Source organism: Rousettus aegyptiacus, unplaced genomic scaffold, assembly GCF_014176215.1.
Source record: "Rousettus aegyptiacus isolate mRouAeg1 unplaced genomic scaffold, mRouAeg1.p scaffold_m13_p_3, whole genome shotgun sequence".
Lineage (NCBI taxonomy): Eukaryota > Metazoa > Chordata > Mammalia > Chiroptera > Pteropodidae > Rousettus > Rousettus aegyptiacus.
Window position 1 is genome coordinate 66,105,788 of NW_023416306.1, and position 27,396 is coordinate 66,133,183.

General features: G+C 31.3%; 2 protein-coding genes and 1 pseudogene across 5 annotated transcripts in view; 1 reads left to right on the forward strand and 2 right to left on the reverse strand.

Annotated features, from left to right (window-relative positions):
• IFT74 (intraflagellar transport 74) overlaps nt 1–27,396 on the forward strand; it is a 73,663-nt gene that overhangs the window by 9,594 nt on the left and 36,673 nt on the right. For both annotated transcript variants that reach the window (XM_016156277.2, XM_016156276.2), the window contains exons 3-10: nt 551–686; nt 5,096–5,144; nt 6,600–6,698; nt 6,851–6,911; nt 8,404–8,463; nt 9,613–9,674; nt 23,859–23,997; nt 25,248–25,310. In XM_016156277.2, the coding sequence (XP_016011763.1) occupies nt 551–686; nt 5,096–5,144; nt 6,600–6,698; nt 6,851–6,911; nt 8,404–8,463; nt 9,613–9,674; nt 23,859–23,997; nt 25,248–25,310 (669 nt within the window). The remainder of the gene's footprint in view (nt 1–550; nt 687–5,095; nt 5,145–6,599; nt 6,699–6,850; nt 6,912–8,403; nt 8,464–9,612; nt 9,675–23,858; nt 23,998–25,247; nt 25,311–27,396) is intronic.
• LOC118600954 lies at nt 3,919–4,037 on the reverse strand (annotated as a pseudogene).
• LRRC19 (leucine rich repeat containing 19) lies at nt 8,969–21,587 on the reverse strand. 3 transcript variants are annotated; one of them, XM_016156279.2, is made up of 5 exons: nt 21,485–21,587; nt 16,576–16,665; nt 14,909–15,422; nt 14,069–14,257; nt 8,969–13,548 (listed from the first exon to the last, which is right to left on the reverse strand). In XM_016156279.2, exons 2-5 carry the CDS (start codon nt 16,654–16,656, stop codon nt 13,229–13,231), a joined length of 1,104 nt encoding a protein of 367 aa, XP_016011765.2. In that variant the 5' UTR covers nt 16,657–16,665; nt 21,485–21,587; the 3' UTR covers nt 8,969–13,228. The 3 variants fall into 3 exon arrangements, with proteins under 3 accessions (XP_016011765.2, XP_016011767.2, XP_036094413.1); XM_016156281.2 differs by lacking the exon at nt 16,576–16,665 and having other exon boundaries at nt 21,485–21,576; XM_036238520.1 differs by lacking the exon at nt 21,485–21,587 and having other exon boundaries at nt 16,576–21,464.

Sequence of the window (27,396 nt, forward strand, 5' to 3'; positions counted from 1 at the left end):
AAGTAATATGAATGCTTGCTGAATGATATAAGCCTTTTAATACTTAGATGGTTATCTTACGATAGAATTGTATCTAATTTTCTTTTAAACTGAAAAATTTTTAATTTTCTGATTTTAAAGGTAATATGTTACTTTCTGTAATATTGAAAAAAACAAATTATATAAAGGCCAAAGTAAAACTGAACTATAATATCATTATACAGAGATAAACATAGTTACCATTATTTTTTATATAATTCTCCAGACTTTTTGTTTTACAAAAATGAAGTTATAAATACTGTTCTGTAAACTCTTTTGTTATATATACAATTTAGGATTAAATGAAGACAAATATGTGATTATTTAACTCCTGTCCAGTTTGGGGGTATTAGCAATAATGTCTATAGATAGAATTTTGAATTTTATTTAATAATTCATATTTCAAAAATATAAGGAATATTTTATGAATTCTAACTAATTTAAAAAACATTTATTATTTTCTTTGCAGTCTTAACCATGGTAGAGGTACAGTGTTTTTCTAGTTTACTGAAACTGAAATCTTGTTCTTTAGATGCCACCTGGAACAGCAAGACCAGGCTCTCGTGGTGGTCCCATAGGGTCAGGAGGAGTTCTGTCTTCTCAGATTAAAGTTGCAGATCGTCCTGTAACACAACAGGGTTTGAGTGGAATGAAAACTGGTATTAAAGGTATCTATTTTAAAAAGATGAGTATATTTAGTATAAGAAGTATTACAATATCATATTACTAAATCAGAATCATGGCATGAAGGAAGCTATTTTACTCAATTCTTATTTCTTAATTCACAAAATTGTTGTGAGGGTTAAATAAGAACATGAAACTGAAAATACATTGTGAACAGGAGAGTTACATACATATATGAGCTATTTTGATCTTCATTTTTTTTTAACATGGAGCTTTGCTACAACTTGAAGAAATTTGAAATAATTTGAAGATCAGGAATGAAAACTAGTACTCTATGGATATATTCTGAAATACTTATTGTTTCCATATCAAAATGACACTCTCAAGTTATTTGTGTATTTAGGAGAAGTGAGGCAAGAAGTATTACATTTTCTCATAATATTCCATTATAATATGTAAAGAAATGAGGCTAACATTTCTCATTATGCCTCTCTGTATGTGATAAGAAAGGAATAACAATACACAGTATGTAGTGAGTCAGAAAATTGGTGACTCTGGTCACCAATGGCAGAGTAGGTAAACGCTGTACTTTCTTCCTATTATAACCGCATCAAAATTACAATGAAACTACAGAACAACCATTATTGGGAGTTGCCTGAAATATAGGTGAACCAAAGACCTATAACTGAAGACATACACAGGAGGCCACTTTGAGACTGGTAGGAGGAGTGGATACATAGAACAGGCTGGTCCCACGCTCATGTGTAGTGGTTTAAAATCAGGAGGGATATCTCGATTACAAAAGTCTCCCCAGAAGAGCAAAGGGTTCCAAACCCATACCAGTTTCCCCAGCTCACACTTCCAGTTCAGGGAAGAAATGTCCCAACAACTTCTGGCTGTGAAAACTAGTGGAAATTGTGCCTAAGTGAGATGGAGGGTAGCTGGAGTCACAGATGTTTCTCTTAAGGGGACCAGGAGCAGACTTAACTCGCAGATAGACCGATTTGCCCTGAGCTCCAGTGCTGTGGCAGCAGCTCAGAAGGAGCCAGGGACATATGAGGAGCAACTGAATTGTCTGGCTTCAGGGTGAGGGCTGGAGGGGCAACTTACTTCCAGATAGAAGTCCTGGCGGGTTGTTGAGCCCTTCCTCTTCCCAGTACACTGAAGCAGACAGCCACTATATCTGAGTCTCCCTCAACCTAGCCAACTCTGGGTGCTCTACTTGATGATTCTCTTAGACTCCATCGCTCCCAATTTGTGGTCCCAGCCAAGGCACTTCCAGTGGCTTTTCAATACAAAGAGTCTATCCTGTCTCATACTATGGAATTTTCTAAAATATTTCAAAGGTTTGCAAAATTCATACCAGCAGCAACTGGCCTCAGCGTGCCCCATACCTCTTGTTGAGCAACCCCTAGCAGGCATACGGACTTGGTTTATGGATTGGTCGCTCAAGGAACCTCCAAGCCAGTGCAGGTAGAAGCCATCTATGATTTTTGGGTGACTCTGGCCATATGGCCCCAGGCAAGGCATAGGCTGTGGTTGGAGCCCTTCCCAGAAGGCCCCAGCATGGCTTCAGACCTAGCTGGGGCACCATCCTCGACCCCACATCTGAGGACAACACACCCAAAGGGCAGACTAGGCAGGTACCAGAGCCCTGCTAAATTGAATCTTGCCGTGTAGGGTCAGCCTCTCACTAGCTGGTCCTCACAACTGATCAACTCGAGGGTCAGTCCTTCCCATTGATATGCAAACAGCAACCAAGGCTCAATTACAACAGGAAGATTCTTACAACCCATACAAGGGACATACCTGGAGCACCTGGCCCAGATGATCAGGGAAGACCACGCCACTGGGCCCCACAGGGCACCTACATAAGGCCACTCTAGTAAGACTGGAAGAAATAGCGGCCTTACCTAATACATCTAAACAAACACTTGGAGGCAATCAAAATGGAGAGACAAAGAAATATGTCCTAAATGAAAGAACAGAACACAGCTCCAGAAAAAGAGCTAAAGAAAATGGAGACAAGTAATCTACTAGATGCAGTGTTCAGAACACTTGTTATAAGGATACTAGGTGAACTTAAGGGAAGAGTAGATGAACTCAGTGAGAACTTTAACAAAGACAAAACATAAAGAAATGAGGAATACAATAACTTAAATGAAGACTATATTAGAGAGAATGAACACTAGATTGGATGAAGCAGAGGATCAAATCAGCAATTTAGAAGATAAGGTAGCAGAAAACACCCAATCAGAATAGCAACAAGAAAAAAGAATCCAAAAAAATGATATTTCAATGGGCTTCTGGGACATCATCACAAGTACCAACGTTCACATCATGGGACTACCAGAATGAGAAAAGAGAGAGCATGGGATTGAGAGCCTATTTAAGAAGACACAAAGAAGAACCAAGTAATCCCACTTCTGGGTATTTATCTGAGTAAACCTAAAATACTACTTCGAAGGGACATGTGAATCTGTTCATTCATTATAGCATTATATGGAGGCAACCTGGGTGTTCATCAGGGGATGAACAGATAAAGAAGTGGTACATGTATACAATGGAATATTAGCCATAAAAAAAAGGATGAAATTCTTGCCATTTGCAGCAACATGGATGAACCTAGAGGGTGTAGTACGGTAGAGAAAGACAAATACCATATAATTTCACTTACATGTGGAATCTAAAGAACAAAATAAAACAGATTATAGATACAGAGAACATTTCGATGGTTGCCAGATGGGAGGGGTTTTGGGGTGAGTGAAAAGGGGGAAGGAATTAATAAGAATAAATTAGCAGTTACAAAATAGTCAAAGGAATGTAAAGTATAGCATAAGGAATATAGTCAATAACATTGTAATAACTATGTAGGTGTCAGATGGGTACTAGATTTTTTGGGGTGATCACTTCATAACATAAAATGTATAAGACACCATTTTGTACACCTGAAACATATGATATTGTATGCCAACTGTAATTGAAAAATAAAATAAACTATTAAAAACAAAGCATGGTAAACTGTTTCATAATGAGTGTTTTGTCTTCTTTGTTTTTGGCAAATGACTTACCAGTGATAAAGATACTCTATAGGTACAAGATTAGTTCTAAAGTATCATACTACCTTTTATAATACAGAATATTATGCCTTTCAGGAAACTTAACAATTCCTTTTTTTTTTTTTTTTAATTTTTTTTTTAGATGAGGCAACCCTTGGTTGACTTCACAGATTGCAAGGACCTTGTCAGTTTGCAATCCCTTATTTTTTATTTTCTATGCCTACAGCACCTGGTCTTCCTAGGTGGTCTCCCATCCAAGTACTAACCGGGCCCAACCTTGCTTAGCTTCCAAGCTCAGACGGGATAGGGTTTGTTCAGGGTGGCATGGCTGTAAAGTTAAAAATTCTTAATTGTATTATAATATACTTAGCTCATTAAATATTAAAAACGTTATTTAGAAATACTTAATGATTGTCAATACTGTAAAAAAAAGTCATTTATATAGTTTAGTCTTTATATTCATGGAAATACTTATGTGTTTAGTATTACTTATTAAAAAACATTATGGGAAAAACAATGAAGTTTTATAAAAACCAGTAAACATTCATTAGTGTTATTTTTCCTTCAAAGCAGAGCCACTCTCACTTAAGATAGTCGATTTCTACCAATATACTTCAAAGCTTTACATGAAAGACTTTTGATTGTTACCACTACATACTACTGTCTACTGTGACTTTTGTTCATACCTGCTCTAGTGCCCCATTTCCCATTCTAATAAGACATTATCTCTTCTCGCCATAGACCTTACAGTCAATACTCCCTAGCCTTATGTATTACACCTTAAAGCTCATTTTATCTCTTTCAAGATTTGGGACATTCTTAGTCCTACTGAAATCTAAGGTCATGTTTCTAAAAATGTCTCTGAAACATGAAAAATCATAATCTTGCTTACATTAAGAAATTCAGTCTAAATCTGCACTATCCATTGTAGTAGCCAATAGCTACATGTAGCTATTTAAATTAATTAAAATTAAGTAAAATAAAAATTAGTTCCCCAGTAGCACTAGCCATATTTCAAGTGCTCAATAATCTCATGTATTAGTGCTGATATAGAATATTTCTATTGTTCCAGAAAGTTCTCTTGAACAGCCCTGTTCTAGACTCCCTTAGACCCAGTTTCCATTAGTCAACCTGACATGTTGAGTCTGTGTCTTAATAAGCACCACCTCTAGTCCCATCTTGTCTTGTTCAAGCTTCCACTATATTGTGATGCTAAGATATTCTCTTTTTCATTTCAGTGATTCTCCTTGATTATTAGATTTATAGATTTATTGGTGACATTCATGAGGACTGTCAGAGAATTGTGAAGTGTAATTCTGGTTGTGCTTTGGATTTTCTATTTTGGTAGCATTTCCAAACTGAACACTCATATTTAAAAAAAAATTTTTTTTTAGGTCCCCAGAGGCAAATTTTAGACAAATCTTATTATCTCGGGCTTCTTAGGTATGTTAAATAAATATTTTTTTTCTATGCGCGATCATGGAGTTTTAACTGTGGTACTTATTAAGATTATTGGGTATCTGTTGATTCCTAAGAATTATTTTGTATTCTAACATAATTTTTAGTTGATTTGACTGTATTAGCAAATAGATATATAGTATGATTAGTCTGAGATTTTAAATTTTACGTGTCTGCATGTATGTGAGCTACATATTTCAGGTTCCCTTTTTAAAAGTCTAATGATAATAACCTTATATGCTTCTTTTATTAATTATTCTGAAATATATTATTCAGACCATTGAAATGTTACCAATTACATCTAGTAAGAAAGGGAATATGTGTATACTTAAATATGAACATTAATTAGTGCAGTTTTATCTAATCATATATTTAGTCAAATATATAATGTAGCCTAATTTTAATTAATTCATAAGCTTTGTAATATATTTGTGCATCTCTAAATTAAGAACTTTTTTCTTATTCTCTACCTACCTTTTTCTCTGCTTAGCTGTCCTACTGTCTTATCTCCATTTTTCCATTTTACTTTATTTCCTTTTTGGCTCATCATCTATATCTTCTTTCTTATTTCCATTTCATTTAATCCCTTCTTCTGTTGTTTCCTAACAGCTGTTTTTTTCTCAGTCCTGCTTAATTTTTTTGTTTTTTAATTACCTTTGTTTTTTTGATTATCAGACTTCTAGAAGGCAAAAAAGAGAAGTGTAGCTTTTCCCCATCTGTCCTTGAAGCTAACATCAATAAGAAAGATAGTGAGGCCATCAGTTGTATGGCATCTCTTGAAATCCAGCCACTTTTTAATCAAAAGAAGCAAAGAGAATGGAGCTATTTCTCATAATTACATTGCTTCTCTTGCCAGGATTTATGATTCTGCATCAGAAACTGGTTCTAGCTATTCATGTAATTGTTTTAACTATAGAGCAGTGGTTCTAAACTGGCAAGAGAACATTTGGCAAATATTAGACCCATTTTTGGTTGTCAAAACAGGTTGGGAAGATATGCTGATAGCATCTAGACCAGGGATGCTGTTAAACATCCTACAATGCACAGGATAGCACCCCTCCACTCACCAAAGTATTACTCAGTGACCTAAAATGTCAGTAGAGTCACTCTTCGAGGAACCCTCCCCTAGAGGGTGGCAGTATCTGTGAAGGTGACAATTAGGCATCAACTTCTGTCTATAGATTGTACCAGTTTGACCAAGTTTCCATTCATCCCTATGTCATCTTTAATGATTACAAAATCTATGTGAGTTTCTTATCAGTTAGGATATGTCTCATTCTTAATCAAAGAAGCCACTTAAATTGTTTTTCTTATTTTAGTTGAATTTTATAAAACCATTTATATTATTGATAAATGTTTATGAAAAGTTTGTATGATTGACTAGAAAGAGTCTTTTCTGAATTAAAAGTGTTGCTGACTTTCTTATTTCTTTTCATTTAGGAGTAAAATAAGTGAACTTACGACAGAAATTAATAAACTTCAGAAAGAAATAGAAATGTACAATCAAGAGAATTCAGTATATTTATCATATGAAAAGAGGTAATTGTTCAGTTAAAATGTGCAACATCTTTTTTACTAGTAACATTTAATGTAAAATGTTTCAGGAGTTTAATGCTGAAATTGTTATCAATGTTTGTAATATTCATTTACTTATTTATTGATTTATGAATTAATTTATTTTATGCTTGCAGAGCTGAGACTTTAGCAGTTGAAATCAAAGAGTTTCAAGGACAACTAGCAGACTACAACATGGTATTTACTTTTTTTGTTGCATATTTTCATTGCTTTTTACCTGAATATATATTAAAATACATAATTTAAAATATATATTAAAAATATATTATTTTAAATACCAAGTAATACATGAATATATGCTTACTGTGACAGATTGAAACCACAGAAAGTGTAGAGATTAAAGTGTCCCTAATATCTCTCCCCAGAAATAATTTGGCTTAACAGATTGATAGGTATTCTTCTAGTCTTTTTTTTTTAAAAAGTACATTTACTTAAAAATACAGAAACATACACTTTATTTTCCCTAACAGTGTTAAAGTAATAATCTTAAAAGTAGCAAAAATTTATTGGGTACTAATAATGTTATTATTGTAAAAAAAATTTTACCTTTCTATGGAAGATTGTCATCATGAAATTTAGAAATTTAGTATGCAGATTATCTCCATATATATATTTCATTCAAAATACTTTGTCTTCTGTCAAAATAGAGTATGTAGCATAAACATAGTTCTACTAAAGTTGTTTTCTAATGTGAACTTTGAGAAATAATCTTGGTAGTAATGATAACTGCTCCAGTCTTTGGGGTGATCTTGGCCCCATGAAATTTCTAGTGTCATAATTTTCTTTCCATAAGTGATTTAGGCAGCAGTGTTGTCTGGACTTAATGAAAAAGAAAAACTTTTATCTTCTCCTGTTAAAAATAGTGTTATATAAAATAGGAAACATTATTATAATGGTTGGGTAAATTATTATATACCTACTGGGTATTGTTATATTGTACTTACAAACAAAATTTTGCTGAATATAGTATATTGTAATTTTTCAATTTGTTGGACTATAATCCATAACACATTTTACAAGGCTTAATATTTGGTGCAAATTTTTAAATAAATGATCTGTTCTAAATATGAGAATATATTTGGGTGTGTTGTCTTCCTGTTCAAATTCTGGCTCTATAACTTGCTAAACTTCTTTATGTATAATATCTACTTCATAATTAGGAAAATCAGTGAAAGAACAGTATTTGGCACAAGGTAAATATGTTAGCTATCACTATTATAGCCTAACTTTCTGAAGTAGACTTACTGGTGTTGGTTTGTGCCTTACCTGATTGCTTTTCTTAATTTTTAGAAAACCAAGGAAATCATTTTACATTTTCACTGGTATAAATTTGTAAATCTGTTAACACCTATCTCCCCTGAAAAACTAGAGCAAGCGAGAGAGAGATCTTCCCCAAACTTTTGTCTTTTCTAAACCCTTCTTTATAAGCTCAGACTTCTCAGAGTTCTTCAAAGTACAATTTGCAGGAAGAGTAGTTCATTACTGTTCACTTTGTAATACTTAAATAGCTCAATATTTGTTTTTATTATAGAAGATAAAATGCTTGGAAATATTAATGCTTAAATTACTTCATTATTTGTAAGGTTTATATAATTCATTATATTACGAATTATAGAAGAAATTTATGAAGATTAATAGAATGTATTTTTTTCCTGTATTTTTGTTTTAGTTGGTAGATAAACTCAATACCAATACTGAAATGGAAGAAGTAATGAATGATTACAACATGGTAAGAAAATTTATAAGCAGTAGATCTACATAAATTGCATCTTCCAAAACAAAGTATTTATATCAGAAGTAGTGTGATGAAACCTGTGGATTTTAGAGATGCTTATTACTGTGATTCTAAAGATTACTATTATAGTTGAGTTCCCTTAATTGCTCTTCTTAAATTTTTTCCAGTTGGTTGGCTCTCCCAAATGGATACTTCAGTGTCTTTTTAAAGGCTATGATTGAACTGGTCTTGTATGCAGCGTTAGTTAGGAAGTCCTGTCTACATTTCCTTGTATATAAATTAGTTTGTAATACTTCCATTTTAATATTTGCACAAATGGAGCTGAGTACTCAGTGTAGATACTATGGCACCCTTACAGAGTATATGATGCCAGACATAATGCTGCTTTTGATTGGTAAATGAGATTTTGTGTTGACTACTCATATTATTTGTTAGAAAACAATAAAATGTTAGTAGCTAGTTTATTTATAAACACTTAGAAGAAAATCACATTCAACTTGTAATTTACATAGCTTATAATTTATTTAGAAAATCGTACAATATTCTGTGGAAGCATAGAATTTATAAAATAACTCTTCTAAATTGAGGTTCTAGAAGCATGATAATTTAGTGAAGTTATTCTTAGTTTTAAGAACACAGAAGAATTCCCAATTTAAAAACTGTATTTTCAGTGCCAGATATAAAAAGTAAAAAATTCTTTGTCAGTTTTTTGGGATAGGTCCAAATTTTAAGCTAAGTGCACAAGTAGAGTCCACTAAGAATATTCAGGTAAAGTTCTGAACGATTTACAAAGAAAACTTCTGTTGGGTTTAAATTCAAATATTAGTAATCAACTAAACACCCAATAAATTCTTGAGATTTTGTTTACATAAATTAAGTTTACATTGGATTATTTAACAAATCACTAAAGAATAATGAATTTCTTTGGTATGAGATTACAATGCCTATGAAAAAATTTTCTTTTTATCTGGTATTATGCTTTGTTAATTGAAAAAACACTATTTTTTTCAAACTTCATATGTGGCATTAGGATTTTTATAATAATTTCTCAATTAGTTCATAACCAGAATAACCTTTAAAGAAATAGTTTGGTTTAATGGTAATTTAATGGTAATCAGTAATCCATGTTAACTCTCTATTCAGCTTAAAGCTCAAAATGATCGAGAAACACAAAGTATGGATATGATATTTACTGAAAGACAAACGTAAGTACAATCCATTTAGAATTAAAACAGATATATAAGTGAGCTGTATTAGGTAGTTTAATTTCTGAGCCATTTATTTCTTTATGAATTATTTTGTTTTTCCCTGTTGCATTTATTTAGAAAGAGTTGAATATTCGTAGTACAGATTTTATTGTTTAGACATCTGTTATCTTTGTTTACCAGTAAGTACCCAAATCCTATACAAATAAAATTACTGCATAGATTAAACAAAATTTTTACCTCTAGAATTTTAAAATCTAAGATATCTGCCACTTATAATTTTAACCTGAGCTTTTAACTAATTTGAATTATGAAATTTAAGACCTAGTCTGATGAAAGACACATTATTAGTTGGTGGGCTGTTTACAGTATTTTATTGTTCCATACATTATTCAGTTATTTCAACATAAGAAATTCAGAGGGATGCAGATATTCAGACAATAGCAGTGGTTAACATAATTATTCTTTATCATTTTTTTACCTTAATTAAATAGTCTAAGACAGTGCAAACATAGAAGATGATTGTTTTTTCCATATATACACCACATGCATTTTGTCCCAGAAATTTTTCAATATTAATCTCTTTGAGAGAAAGGATAATAACCAAATTTACCAAAATTCTGTAACACCAAATATACTGTCATGTTATCTCTACCTACACAGTAAATATTTGATGAATAGGATGTTAAAATATAATGATAAAACATTTGAAAGGTAAATATTATTATTTTGTTGATTAAAAGCAAAGCAATCTCTCTCTTCCCTTTGTAATTTGATACTCCTATAAAGTGCTGTCTTAAAAATAACAAATACTTGAAGTCTCTACTTTTACAAAGAAAATTCCATATTTATGGTTACCAAGCTCTTACTTGAAAAACTTTCCTTTTTTGTTGTTATTGTTCTGGTTTTAAACCATTTAGTTCAAATATTTATCATTTGCTGTATATAAAATACTCTTCTAGGTACCTAAAGAATAAGAAATAATAAGCTATAGCCCATTGACGATCTTATAGCAATTAGAACATTTAGGTCCTCATTTATTTCATCATTTATCTATGGTTATATAATACCCAGGTCAGATTTATAAATATTATATGTACATGTTTTATAGATATTTCATTCAAATGATAACTCTCAGATTATATGTTTAAGAATGTCATAGGTTTTTATGTCTATTTTGTTCATTTGTTTAAAGAAAAAGTTCTTAAGATATAGTAGTTTGTCCTGAAAATGTCAGCAGTTTCAAAACTTAGTATCCGTAGTATATAATTGAGACTGAGTGAAATAGATTCTCCTGACCCCTTGTAAGCATAAGTTTAAATTAATAACATTATGAAGTTTACTTTTACATGCAGCAGGATAAATTTATTTCATGTGTTAATCAGATGGCCATCTTAATAACACAAGGATCTACCTTGACACTTCTCATTCAAAAGTAGCAAGAAATACTATACCTTGAGAAGGCAGGTGTAAAAAATTTCTGTTTTAATTTTCTTCTATTTTAGCACCACCATTGAGTGTGGTATGACCATCTGGTTTATTATGGAACATCTATTCATGATACGTTGATTAAAATATGCAGCCTCAGTATATTACTACACTACTTAGACACCTGGCTTTAATTCGATTTCACATGGGTGCTTGAACTAATGATTCTCTTCCAGTTCTGATGTCTACGGATTTCTAGTTTGGTATTAGTCAAAATCAGTTATCTTTTAAAAACATGTAATTATAATTTTAAATTCATTCATTCAGTCTTGTTTAGTCATGTATTTATTGAATACTCCATACTCAATTATGAGAGGTTCTTCAGTGTGAGAGATTAATATGGTCTTTTCTGATTTATAAAACATTTCATTTTACTCTTAAATATTCACATTTGCCTTTTAAATTAGTAAATGATGTTTTGGTAAAATGATAGGTTACTTAGAAAATGATGGCTTGTGTTTCTATTATCTTACTCAAAATCGACGTTGAAAATGTTGATCTATAATTGATACATATACATAATCTATTAGGAAATATTACACGTAAAGCATTTACATCCTTTATTGAAAACGTTTTTATAAAAAACAAGCCAATGTACATAGTAAATAAGGGAGTTTGTTCTTCTATTTCACAGAGTATATCGTCCTAGTTTTTATTAGTAGACATATGAACTAAATTTACTATTGATATAACCTTTAAAATGACTGTTCTGCAGAACATAACGTACATCTACATTATTTTTAGTGTCTTTTTTCTAAAAAACTACAAAGTAAATACAGATTTAAAAAACTTTATTATAGAGAAATTTTAGCATACACAAAAATAAAATAGTGTACTATACTCCTGTGTACCCATGTCCTAGCTCCATCTGCTCATATTCAACCCTGATCCATCCACGCCTCTAACCACTGTTTCCTTTTCTGTATTATGATAAAGAAAATCTAAAATAAATCATAATATTTCACCCATAAATATATTTTAGTGTTTTAAAGATATTTTCCTCTAAAAAACGTAAATACATTTAACTTTCTTACATATAGAAGATAAAGATGGTAGATTTTATTATAGCTTTTAATGCCACTGTTTACAGTGTTATTAAACTCATGATTTCAGTAAATTCATTATAAGGAATTGGCAAGTAATTCAGTTTAGACTCTTCCTATACTAGTCTTAAGGCTAGTGTTTTCCAAACTGTGTTATTTGGACCCTTATTGTGCTTATGAGCTCTTAGTAGGCATTCTTCAAAGAAAGGATTTTGGTGTTGAGTAGGTTTGGAAAATTCTTGACACTTTGCTTCTGAAGAACAGAGCAGTTTAGCTTAGTAAAGTCTTGAATGAGTCCTAGAGTAAAGAATATTGTTCAAACCCAGTATTTCCTATAGTAATTCTATAGTAATTGGAACATGTACCTTTTCTCTCTCCTATAAACACTTTGGAATGTCCCTCTGAAAATGAATGTTCTAGAAAACAATTTGGGAAGCATTCCTGTATCTACAGGACCCCAAACAGCTGTCCGTGGTTCTTGTGCCAGTGCTTTAAATTACTACTAAATTTTCAGGAAATTTATTGTGCTAAATCAGGAAGCATTAAAAAATGTTTTCCAATTCCATGAATTTATTTTATGATCATAAAAATCAATCTTAGTGTACTGTCAGTTTAAGCTATCTCTGACTCATGATATAAATCCAAAACCTTTATTTCTCTATTGATTGCAATCAGTAAAACTTTAATTTAATATGTGTTATATCAAATATCTAAGCTAATATGAGAATCAGTTCATTTTAATTAATGAATAATTTTCTTTAGGCCTTTTCTTTATGTATGGATGGTCTTTGAGTACTACTGAGAATAGTAATACTAATATTGTACCTTAGCTACCGAGGACCATCAGTTACTGTATTTGGACTAACTTGCTCAATACCAATGAGAAAAACATAATTTTATGGTATTTATCTGTGTTATATGAAGGTCTGCTAGGTATAGCCTGGTATGTCACATATCAAAATCTCATGTCTACACTGTGAGTGAAATGATAACATTTTTTAAAGAATCAAACATTGAAAGAAGTTAATTTTCTTCATGTAATTCATGAATATCAATATATTTATCTTCAATAAACCCATCATCATCTACCACAAATGAATGTACTTGTTCAAATATTACTATAGTTTCTTTGGAGTTTGTATCTGGTATCTGTGAAAGAGAACTTGGATTTTCAGTAAAACCATCCTCTGCTTCATGCTCTTCCAGGTGATGATGCTTGTAACTAAGCAGAAAATTGTACCATATTGGGCATTTCATAGCAATAAAAATGAGGAGTGAAGTTAACAGTATGGTAACTACAACACCAACAAGTAAAGCCCAGCTTTTTCCAAGAGGTCCATGTTCTTAAATAGAATACAGAGAGAAAGGGAGAAAGAGAGAGAGATTTTGTTAAATTGACAAAAAGCAATAATAATTACATGTTCTAAAAACTCTCCAATATTGGTATTAAAAATGAATGTACATTGTAATTTTCTTAAAGCAAAAGTTACTAAAACATTGTAGTTTTACAATAAATATATTTCATAATGTAGTAAAGGATACTTTTTTTCAAAATAACTCCTGTCTTTGCAACTATTGTTTAATCATTCATTTAAAAACATTATTGATTTAAGCTTGTTAAGAATTGTGACTTGACTAGTGAAAACTAAGGCTATGAGAAGTTAAATAGTTTGTCTAGTAGCATTTTGCTAGTACCTAGCAGAGCCTAGTTTGGAAACCTAGTATTTTGTAAATCTTTTGTTAAGATGAGGAATTCTTTTACACATTGTTTCTAGAAACTTGAAATGCAGAATAATGAAAACTACCTTAGTTTACTTAGTATGCTACCTTCAGCAATATTAATATTCAACATGAGTATATTACCTGAATTACTTGTTAGATTGTTCAAAGAGCTATTAAATGTTGAATTGCTAATGGACTGAAAATTAATATAAAGATCTTCAGTTATAGGTGAAGGAAATTTTGATTGACATTCAGCCTTGTAATGTGCTATTTTGATACTGTAGCCTTTTAGGGTATCTGGGTAGCTGCACATGGTGATGCTCTCATTTTCTAAAAAATCAGAAAAAATAAGTTAAGATTTTCATGGAAAATAAAATTATTATGGTTAGTAAATTATTATGGTTAACAACATTTTATAATTATTTTTATCTAGAATTTTTAACATATTTACATCATTATTAGATACTATAAGAAACTTTTGTATTGCTTAGGAACATGAGGGAAAGATACACATTCCTGTTTATGAAATTATTTTATAAATATAGTTTAACCGTTGTATCTGTTTATTGTTTGGTTTGTCTGTGTTAATAAAAATGTTATGATAAAGGTTGTGAAAACCTAGATCTCAGGCAGAGCATGATTTGCAATTAAGAAAGTAGGACACCTGTTTTCACCTATTGTCTGGCAGGATAGCCTAAACATCGGAAGTAGTTAAAAAATTAAATTGAGTATTGAAAATGCAAACTTAATACATAAAGTGACAGTATCATCTTATATATATATAGAATACTTTAATTTTTTTCTGGAGAGGCAGCAGGAAAGCATCTATTTAACAATTGCTTTTTAGTGTTTCTTCCTGTTTCCCTTAAACAGGAATAATTTACTTTTCTTTAAAAAGTGAAATGAGAGACTGTTCTGGGGTGAAACAACCAAAAATCAATTATATTTTGGCTTTAATTAATTTAAATTATGATTGCTTACCTAGTGTCACATTTGATGTGTTCAGCCAGTTCTGCAAATTCAGCAGACCACAAGAGCAGTTCCATGGATTTCCATATAAAATGATTATTTCCAGATGAAAGAGTTGTGGTACATCAAAATAGCTTATCAAATTGCCTTGCAGATTCAGAAGTTTCAGATTTTTTAGAGGCACAAATATTTCAGGATTCAATTGTAACATTTTGTTTTGGCAGAGATGTAACTGTTCTAGGTTTTTTAAGCCAATAAATGCACCCCGTTGAATTATGTAGATAGAGTTTCTACAAATATTTAAAATTTTTAGATTGGAGAGGTTACCAAAACTATTATTATATAAGATAGTGACATTATTCTCAAACAAATAGAGTTCAGTGAGTAAAAAATATGTCTGTAGAACACTTATGTCTCTAATATTCAGAGCAATTCGATTATGACTGAGATCAAGTATAGTAACATCTTTATTTATATCCATTGGAATCAAAGAATAATTATTTTCAGTGAAATTACATTTGACTTCCTAAAAGAGAAAAAATTAGAAATACATTAATCAAAAACATTAGAATTTTCAAAATTTTTATATCCAGGCAATTAGGCATGGAAGGAACTAGTTTAGAGAAAAAATGTGCCATCGAAACTTTTGGTGTTATGATGTGACAAAGTAAAAGCAAATGTTTTTCTTCCATCATTAGGATGGAGTACTGAAGATTAAGGAAATTCTGATACATGTAATTGAGCAAGGAGATTCTAGTTATATAGGTATCTTCCAACGGTTTTTACATAATACAATAATTATAGAAAGTATTGATATATTTGTGTTTATATGTGTGGAAATACATAGTGAATAATAGTCCAGTTATTGTATAAAATTGACATTTGCAATGGTTTTAAAATATGTAATTTTTAAAATCTGATATTACTAGATTGTTTAATTTTTTAAATTAGAGTTGGCATACAATATTATATTAGTTTCGGGTGTACAACATAGTGATTAGACATTTATATAACTTACAAAGTGATCATGCCAATAAGTCTAGTACCCATCTGACACCATACACAGTTTAAAATGTAATTTTTTAAAAATAGAGCTACCAGCACTATACATAGGGCTATTAAATAATTAAGAAATAATACTCAGTATATAACTCTATAGGCTGAACAGCTCAAAGTTTGGTGTTTTAAAAGAAAATTTAACAGAAACTGAACCATGTATTGAATTTAAAGAGCCAGGCAGCATGAAGAAGTGCTTTCCTTATGTGGCTGTTGATCCTAAGAAATAGTTCTTGTTTTAATTGTTCTCTTGCCATTGAAATGTACCCCCAAAGATAATAATGTAACAGTAATCTTTCTCATAAAAATATCATTTTAAAAAGATTTCCTGCATTTTAAAGTGTGGTTTTTAATATCTTAAAACTAGTCCCTGATTTTACAGTAAGAATTTACAGATTTCTCAATCAACTTTTTAAGAACTCAGACTAAAGAAAATGAAGACTGCTTTTGTCAAATTAGAATCTGGCTAAGAGATCACAGATTTTGAATATACACAGCTAACTAAAGAGTTAATTTTGATAACTTGTGTTTTGTTTGTTTTGTTTCTGTTTATTGCCTTAAGATATTTTACTAAAAAATGTACATTTGAAAATATTTTCACTATCTTGATTATAAAAACTTACTGTTCTAGAAGTCTGGCTCTCATCTGATAGTAATAGCATGGAGAGAGGCCAAAACAAGATCAGGATGCATGTGGTTTTCATATCGCAGGCCTGATAGAAAAGAGAGTATTTTTATCTTAATACGAGACTACAACTTCAGAGATTATTGAGGATGTTTTGATTTCCTTTTTTCTCCTTTTAAATCTATTTTTTCTTAAAGTATGTAAAATGTGAAACAACTACATTTTTCTTCACTCTCCCTGCATATAATCTTAATAAACTGGAAAGCTCTTGTGGAAAATTGAAAGAATATTTTTAGAATGTCTATTGGCCCTAAATCTATTGAAAGGAACTTTAAAACAATTTAAGTGGTTGTACCCTTTAATATTTTAATGTATATGCATAAAAGAAAGTCCAGAAGAATATATATGTATGTGTTTAAATGTGTTCTTATATTGCTACTTCTTGATTTTTCAATTTTAGCTGTCTTTTATGGGTATCATCCATTGACTAACTGTGGGAGATGAAAGTCTTCAGTTCTCTTTCAAACTCTCCCTACCTTCATCTCTAACACATCAAATATATACTTCCTATATCTTCATTCTCCAAATTTAGTTACTTGTAATTTTGGTTAGATGAATATTCAGTGTTTATACCATCATGAGTGTATAAATGCTATCAATGACTAGCCATGTTACATGATTACTTTTCTGTTCCCGTTCATATTATTTTGCTAAATTAAATGTACTGTTTTATTCCCATGGGCTTAATTGTTTTTTTTCCCCCATAAATTTATACCCAAACTGTTCCCTAGAAAATCACTCAGTAGTTTATATATATTAGATATTTAATCTGCTTCATCTGCTTAAAGAAGTCTGTCCCATCCCAGCCTGTGCTACCATGCTATAATCTGGATGAGCTGATCACTAGGCCCTCTGTACAGCTGTTGACTTACACTCTCCCTTCACTCTCATTGTAGATTACCTTTTGTCATTATTGGATTCCTGTTTCTCTTGAATGCTTTGTCTGGGATTACTGCCTTTTTCAATGGTGCTCCCTTTAATAGTTTCCTCAGAAGGTGTATGGGAGGGAATCTTTTAGACCTTGAAAGATAATTTGGCCAAAAATAGAATTCTAAGTAGGAAGTAGTTTTCCCTCAAAATGTTGAAGTCATTCTCCCATTGTCTTTAGGTTTCTAGTATTATCGTTAAGAACGATGATACTGTGTCATTATAATTCTTTATCATTTTGTGTAACTTGTCTCTTCTTAACCACCAAAACTTTTAAGATCAATATTCTGCAATTTCATGATCCTATGTGAGAGTTTGTTTTCATTCATGAAACTAGGTACTTGGTATGGGTACTTTCCGTCTGGAAGCTGTGTCCCCAATTTTGGGAAATTTCTGAATAATTTCATTGATGATATTGATAATTTTCTTCCTCATCTTTAAAAAAAATCCTACTTCTCTTTCTACAACTACTTTAATTGGGTGTTGGATCTCCTATAAGAATTTTCATTTTTTTTTTTTTTTATCTTCACTCTCCTATATTTTATCTCTCTGTGTGTTTCCTCTCTGCTTTCTGGGTGATATCCTCAACTTTATGTTTAAACTCTTCCATTAAAAGTTTTCTTTTTCTTGTCATCTTTTTAATTCTAAGAACTTTTTTCTCTGAAAATTTTCTTTAATAGTATCCTGTGGCATGAATGTAGTTTCTTACTGTGTTTTTTTTTATCTTTCATTGTTTTCTTTTTCCTTGTCCTCATATTATGCTTTTTCAGTTTATTTTAGTCCCTATCCTTTATGTTAGAGGCTTTCTCTTTTCATATATCTATTAATATTTGGTTTGAGACTTAGGTATAAGAGTGGAAATGAAAAAGTTGATTGGAAATTGTGCATTTGTGGGTCTTATTAACTTTACAACTTACAGTAGAGTGTACTTGCTGGACTCTTCATGGAGAATCCCTAAATGTCATTATCTTTATATCTTTTCTCTTGGGCTAGCTGGATTCCCCAAAATGATTTTTCTAATCTACTGCCTTAACCGATAAGGCCAGGAACTTTAACTTACTTTTCCTGCTTTTGACTTAATGGTCCTGCACTTAACTTGTGCCTAGGGCCCAGGTTCCCTTTGTTTTCTTCTCCATAGAGGAAAAAAGCCTTAACTTTGTTTATGTAAGGGAGGAGCATTACCTGACTGGGCGGAGGCAGAGCCAAAGACTTTCAACCCTGTGTTTAGCCCCTCCTTCTCTACTTCCAGAATACTTGGTGTTGCCAATTTCTGGGCCATTTAGGCTTTCTTCAGTGTAAATCAAGTTGGCTTCTCAGCTTTCCACGCTGTTGGCTTGGGAAATTTTTGCTTTCCCTGCCAGTTTAAATTTAACTATTAACTTTCTACTTTTAGGTTGCGTTGCAGTTGCCCCCTCTTCTATTCTCTTTGTCCTTAGGAGTTTATATTCTTAATAAAGTCAACATTAAAAACTATGCTTTGAACAAATGATCTGTTTGAAAGGTGTAAGTATATCCTGTTATTATCATCCTTAGCAGTTTTGTAAAATTTGGCCTTATTTTTCTTTTGAGTCTTCTTACAGCATATATTGTAATTAGTCACTTATCGTTTTTAAGGAAAAGTTTATTCCATCAGAACAGAAAGTAGAAAACTCAGAATGAGCAAGGCTTATTTTAAGTTACTGAAGTTTCTTAGCTCATTAGCAGTGAGGTATTTATTGTTATTTTGATACCGGTTTACTCCAGTTAATCTCTTTTTTGCCTTCAGTTTGTTGATCTGTTACGCTTATTACTCTTCTACTTTCTCCCTTTCTGTAGTGAAGTCAAATTTGTTAGAAAAAGCCACTATTGTTCTTAGATTTCACAATGTGGATGTAGATCAAATAGAATCCCTTTAAAAGGAGTCAGAAGTGAAGTTGAGCTATCACTTATTCCAGATCATTACTAACAAAAGAGGGACCTCTAAATGATATTTACAAGATATGTTGCCCACATTTAAGTGATCTTTAGGAATAAGTGTGCAGCTTATTCGTTGACTTGTTTCATATTTCTCAGTGGTATATTGAAGTTCTTACTGATTTCTCTGGTAGGTATCAGATGTGGGTAAGGTAGTAATGAATAAAGGAAAATAGAGATTATTAAAGGAAGCAAATAGGCTGCAAAGAAAATTAACTGAACTTGAGTTGATACGGAAGTAGCTGAAGAGGGTAATGGAGGTCAGACAGAACTGAGCCTGTGTGGAATGGTGATAGGATCATCTTATATTTATTATTTTTATCATGTATTTAATACTAACATTTGTTTTCTCTAATGTACTAAAGGAATTCTAAGGATTAGAAAATCTTTTTTTTCTATTTGGTAAATTTTAGAGTGAGAAGCAGTATATACTGAGCTTAAGGTAGATTCTATATAAGAAAGCATTCAACAATTGAAAGCATTATTAGGACTAAAGCTACAAAATGTGTTTATTGAACCCCATGATCCATGGGGCTTTTCATGTATTTGAGCATCTTTTGAGAGGGGAAAGATTGAGAGAGGAAGTGGATGTTGACCATCATGGCACTGAATAGATAAATCTCTAGACAAAAGTATTTGCTAGTATTATTGGCTATCTTGAGGAAATCAGATTGGCAAAATACCCAGTATACTATGCAGAAATTGTCCTTGAGTCAATTTATCTTTTTAAAAAGTTGATTTAAAAAGAAGACAGTTGTTATCACCTTTTTCTCCCGGTACGATTTTTTTTCTCAACTTGAAATTTATTTTGAAATGATATTTGGGTTTAAATTTGGTGATTAAAAAATAGAGAACAAATGTAATATCAGTTTCATTTTGTTATTTCACAAAATTAAGTGCCCTTTTATATAGCCTACAATCTATATTACAGAAAAAAAGCTTTACACAAGAGGAAATAGTAAATATTGAAAAAGAAACAGTGTTCTTAGTGCAGCTTTTAAGTACAAGTTTCTTAGGAGTTTTTGTTATTTGCTTTATATGAGTTATATACCATGAAATAAAAATATGCTGTAATTTTTTAGTTTCGTTATGTATATATGTAGTTTTGCCATTAAATATTTTAGATATTATGCCAGAATTCAGTGTATTTGGAGTTAGGATGTAATAATTCACATCTTTTTTTTTTTTTTTTTTTTGCATTTCTCATTTTTATTTGACAAAAAAAGTTGCTCTTGCTGTACAGATTTTAAAAAACCAAAATGCCTTTAAGAAACGTGAAGAAAAGTTGGGAAGAGAGGGTCACACTGGGGGAGCATTAAGGGCCAATTAATTTCAACTCCTGCCCCTTCTGTCTAGGAACACCTCACACAATTTCCCAAGTACCAAACTATTTCCCCGAGAACTTAGGAATAGAGGGGGGACAGTGTCCTTTCTGACTCAAGACTGAGGAGTCCTGAACTGTATCCTCCTCTCCAGCAATAATTAACTTCACTATTATAATAAACCATTTTACAGATTTTTTTAAAACAAATTAAAAACATAATGGAAAATTTCAAGGAAAAAACCTCTAAGGAGAATAGTTATCACCCAATTTCAACAATTATCAACTAGCAGCCAGTCTTTTTTTTTATCTTACGAATTTATTTTTAAGTTACTGTCACCTCCAAATGCTCCGAATAGCAAATTTCAAAACAAAAAAAATGTCTTATGAATATGATTGGATATATGTGAAACCTTTTTTTTGAAAAAGAAATAATTACTCATTATTACATTGTAATGGGAAAAATTTTGGAAAGGCAATCTCAGGGTAATATTTCTAAAGCAGATTGTGCGAAAATATAATCATTTTTTTCTGGTCTTTCATCACTTATTAAAGGCAAAGATTTTGTACAGATTTAGCAAACAAATGTAATTTACAGAAAGAATTCAACAACCACCACCAAACTTGTAAATATATAAGCTCTTACCTTTACTTTTTTGTCGTTGAGACTGGCGTGATAAGGAATCTATTCTGTTTCTTCTACAGAATTAAAAGGAAAAGTATGTCATATGATTGCATTTCACTTTATTTTAACCTTTGTGCTCAGTGAACAGGTGATCCAAAAAAAAAAAAAAAAAAAAAACCAACTGATTATCCTTAGCAAAAGATTGACTAGAAGAGTAATTTCTTAAAGTTATCTTTGGTTTCTTTAGTGTAACAAATAAGGTGGTTTGCATAAACTTTGTGTTTAATTACTCTTAACTTTAAATATTAACAAATTTACTTTGTGAGTTAAAGTATATAATTTTGAGAATGCATACTTTGAAAGATATATATCTAATGTGATTTAAGCGTTAGTCCTAAAGGTATGATTCAGGTTGAAAAGACACCACCACCAAGTTTAGTATTCCACTTAGTTTCAACTTTATTGTTTACTCAGTTTTATGGCACCACCATTGGTGTTTTTACTGCTAAGTTATAATAGGAGCAAAGTACTCAGAACATCAAAACACTTGACACTTAGGTACTGTGTGGCCTTCAGAAAATCAGCTACCTTCCTTGTTCGGTAACGTCCCCTCTGTAAAATGGAATACTGTACAACATTAGTTCTCATCTAACTGCAGTAGGCATATCAGGCAAAAGCATGGTTAAGATTCACTGTTGGTAGTGAGTAATCATGGAATTCAGAATGTTAGTTCCAAAAGATTAACACCTCTGGGCCTCAGTATCCTTAATCTATGAAACAAAAAGATTGAAATGGGTGATCTTTTCTGCTTGACATTTCTATGAGCCCCTATTCCATAGAAATTGTAGCAGCAGCAAACACATTTGTTATACTGTAGTAATTGAGGTTCAAAGTGAAGATGTCATTCCCTGTTCAACAGTGAGACAAAAATACATACAAGTTCCAGGTTGTCTGTTTAATTATGTTCATCCTTTATTTGGTTATGATGATATGCTTTTTGGAGTTTTTATGAATTTCTTTTTATTTTAAAATGTTATTAAATTTATTGAGGTGACATTAGTTAATAAAATTATGTAGGTTTCAGGTGTACAATTCTATAATACATCATCTGTAAATTGCATTGTGTGTTTACCACTCAAAGTCACATCTCCAGTATATGAAAACAAAGGTGCTAAACTTATGGACCAAGAGGATTTTATGAATTTGACCTCAGAGGCAAGGGAAGTAAAAGCAAAAATAAATGAATGGGATTATATCAAACTAAAAAGCTTCTGCACACCAAAGGACCTATCAACAAAACAAAAAGACAACCAGCCGAGTGGGAGAAGATATTTGGAAAATTTCTGGGTTTAGATTATCTTATTCTCATAGTAGGATATGATATATAAAGAGTATAGATGTGATAGGTGAAACTTCAGGACTTAGCTAGTGCTTTTGAAAACTAGAATTTGGTATCTACACATGAAAGAGATTAAATAGAATAATCATTTTGCAACAAAATAGAAATTTATAATATTGGGACTAAAATTTATCTTTAAGAAAGCTTTTTATGTGTAGATATTGAAATGTTTACATGATAACTAGCATCTTAACCTCTATTATTTTTCAGAATTTTTCTCTACCCTTTTGATAATCAACTGTGCATAGGTAATAAGTGGCACTTCTCTGGTATCTCTGGATCACTAGTTATATGATAAAGATTATTATTGTTTGTAATTAATTTTACTACTACTTTATACGATTATACTTGTAATGTTACTGTTTCCTTTTCAGGGAAATTAAGTTATTTTGCAGTCCTAAAATATAGTTAATAATTTGCATAATACTAATTTTAATTAAAGCAGTAGATAAAAGAATTTAAGCAAAACTTATTAATCTTAAGCTATAATTTTTTAAAATCAAATTGCACTTATAAGCCTCCCTATTCTGAGTTTAGTTAGAGCTGTGTAATTTTATATGATTTACATAGTAAACTTCCATACAAGATTTCATTTGGTCAAAGAATTCTGTAAGTAAAAGATGTTTGAAAACCACAATTTATCTTATTTTCTTAAGGGTATGATAAAAAAATGTAAATGCATCCTCTTACATAGAAGGCTTCAATGATTTTCTGTAATCATTTTTGTGTTTTCTTCTAAGAGAGTAAAATAAAATGGAGATTAAGGAAATAGAAGCATTTGAGGGTTGAGAAAAGAAAGATGTAAAATAAGTCTGCTGATGGGGCCGGCTTTTGTACAGGTCAAGTAGAATCTTTTTCATACAAGGACTTTTAGATTCTGAACTATGGTTGAATAAATTTAAGGTACCCTATTTAATTGAAACCAGAACCTGAGTAAAATTAATTGCTGTTTTTTCTCTCAGTATAGTAAGGATTATTGCATACTTTTGTTTTCAGGAAGGAGAAACAAATTAGAAGTGTAGAAGAAGAAATTGAACAGGAGAAACAAGCAGCAGATGGCATTATCAAAAATATGCCTCCTGAAAAACAAGTCAAGTACATAGACATGAAAACCACAAATGAGAAATTGCTGCAGGTAATACTAATTACTACTTTGTGCCAGGCATATAGCAAGCAGTCTTGCTACTAAAAATATGAGCAGAATTGCATCCCCTGTGAGCTCGACTAGACCTACTGATTAGTCTTCATTTTAACAAGGCCCGCAGATGATTCATATGGCTTTTAAATTTGAGAAACACTGATCTAGAAAACTTGATTTTCTTGTACCGCCTGATAATCTAGCTTTTACTGTATTACTTTTTCAGTGTTATACATCCTTCATTTTTGCATGTCATAAAGACACATGAAGACACTTGTTTTTTAATGAATGAATGAATGGAAACTTTAAAAGGCCTCATATATCACAGCCATATGAATATTTACTTTCTGGTAATAAGGACCAAATCTTTTACCTGCTATGTCCTTGATTTGAACAGCAGTTGCCTCCTAATCATTGAGTTTAAATAAGCAATTTGGGTGCCTGCTCAGGGATTATTGAGAATTCTCCAAACATTCAATCATGGTGGTCAGCCATATTTGCAAGTTAGTGTTCGTTTATGCCCAGATGTTCCTAACCCGATGACAGAGAATTAGTCCTCACAGATGCCAATAAAGAAAGTAGTTCTAGTTTCTCAGATATTCCTTCGTTGGCAGTTTAGTATAACTTATTTTAGACAGGATGTATAAGAAAAAAAAAAGTATTACAGAAATGCCAAAATACTATCGAAATATAGTTAATCTTACACAGGGGTTTTCAAATGAGTAATCAGTTCAAGGGTCTTATCTCCTAGGAGTGAGCCATATAGATTGCCTTGGATTTGGCCCTGAAATAAATCAGGCACATTTTAAGCATTCTTACTACAGTAAAATAAAATTTAAAATGATTATTTTTTTAAAATAAATAGGGCAAAAGATATGAAGACATGGTTAAAAAATCAGAATTAAAAATAACTAAACAATGGCACCATTCATTAATTTTAAGGCTTCTGATATTTAGTATGGCGATTACCTGGGAAAAAGTCTAGCTACCCATGACAAGCTTGTAAAGTATTTTGAAAGGTGAATCATGGCAGAGGTTTTAGGAATAATGAAAGAAATTGGCAAAAAAGGGAAATAATGAATGTTAATAAATTTTAATAAAATCACAAGATTCACGTTGACAATATGTACAGTACAGTTTACTTTATCATATCCATATTTGAAATGTTGAGAAGCAGAGAACAAGTTTATTCTTAATTTAACTTGTATATCTATTTGCTTTCTTCCTTTTTTTTTTTTTTTTTTTAGGAATTAGATACACTTCAACAGCAACTAGATTTACTGAACATGAAAAAAGAGAGTCTAGAAGCCGTAAGTATAAAATCAAATAAGGGTTCTTATATTACTCAGTTAAAAAAGATAATTCAGCTAAACATTTTTATGGAACTCCTTCAAGTACATATTTATTTAACAGTTTACTTAGAAGAGTATAATATTTTTTGTTCCCATTCAGGACTATAAAAATCATAGTTTAATAAGAAAATAGATTCAATTATTAAGTACCTACTGTGTATAAAACACATCATTCTGCTGGGGCATGCAAAATCTAGTGGTAATTTAAAGACGTGAACAGGAGACTAAAAACAAATGAAGAGGAAGAAAGATCAGTTATTAAAGATGTAAAAGCTTGTATTTATTTTCTTATTTATTTAAAACAATTTTAATGCACAAAACATCATGTTTATGGTAAAAAAAAAATTTAAGTAAAATGAAAAAATGCCTGTTTCTTCCCTCTTTTCAAACAGAACTATTCTTATATTTATTGAGTGCTTACTATGTGCTTTTTTTCATTTCTTGATATATACCACCAGCATTGTCATTTAATCTTTACAACAATTCAGTAATCCTAACTTGATTTTATTATTGTGGAAAATCTCAAGTGACATTCACACTTGATATGCTGTCTGCAGCTCTTTTTTTCCTTCCCACCTAACATTCTCTCTTAAATATCTATCTATTCACATCAGCTCTTAGAGAGCGCCCTCATAATTTTAAAATTACTGCATTGTAATACATTGTATATCTATAACATTCTTGTAGATAAATAGGTTGTTTATAGTTTGGAGGGATTATAAATAACGTAGTGAAAACATTTTATGCAAAGTTATGTGAGTATATCTTAATGTAAATTTATTGCAATGGGTCAGAAATTATACACTTATAAAATGTTGTGAGATTGTGAAATTGCCTTCCAAAAAGGTTGTTCCATCTTTTACTCCTAGATCCAACATATGAGAGTGCCTATTTTTGCCTGCACTCATTGACAGCAAGCGTTATCCACTTTTTCTATATTTCTTAGTTTAAGAGGTAAAAATTACTATCTTTTAATTTTCATTAATGCAAGAAATTAAGTATCTCTTTTTATATTCTTTAGGCAATGTATTTCTTTTTCTGTGAACTACTTTTTCACTTCGGTATACTGTCTATACCTCAAAACTTTGCCTGCTTTTTTTGATTTCCTGTGGATTCAGGTAGATATCATGATAATAAGATTAGTAAATTGTAGATCGACAAGATTGTTGTCACCTAGTTTGTGAAAGAAATAAACATGATTGTTTTGTTATCATTCTTTTGGAAATTTGCTATTAAAAAATAGTTTGCTTAAAAATATTAAGATTTTTTAATATTGGATTATTCATATATAGGTATACATAATTTTTATTTTCTTGGATCTCTATAGTAATAGAAACATGCTTCAAGGAATAAGAACAATTAGTATTAACACAGTCAGCTTGTAGAATTCCTCAATATTTTTTTTAGAGCATGTAGGAGAGAGTCAGATCTTATTTTGCTTGACAGATTTAGTTTTCACAGGTAAAGGTATAAGCTATAACCTAAGATGTAGTGTTTCTATTGATACCACTCTTCTTTGGCATCAGTTACACATATGCCTAAAATAATAAGAATTTTTAAAAGTTGATGGTACTCACAAACCAAGAAAATGTAAGTCACTCATTCTATTTAACTTTTGCCAGATTCCTAGTATTTTTTTGACTTATTCTTCCAAAAACATTCTGCGAAATATCAGTCAACAAATATTTATTGAATATCTTTTGGATGTTCACTACTATGCTAAGTATTAGTTCATAGCGGTATGAAAAATCAGGAAGGGTCATCATTTGCTTGAGTCTTCAGGAACAGTTTTATCAAGATACAATTTGAACAAATCTATAGGATGGTTAAGTATTAGTTTCCTAGTGCTGCTGGGTGGCTTAAAACAACAGAAAGTTGCTCAGTTCTAGAGGCCAGCAGTGTAAAATTAAGATGTTAGCAGAGCCATGCTCCCGCTAAGATTCTGAGTAGAATGCTTCCTTGCTAGCTTCTGGTGGTGGCTATCAGTCCTTGGTGTTCGTTACTTGACTTATAGCTGCATCACTCCAGTCTCTGCCTGTATTAC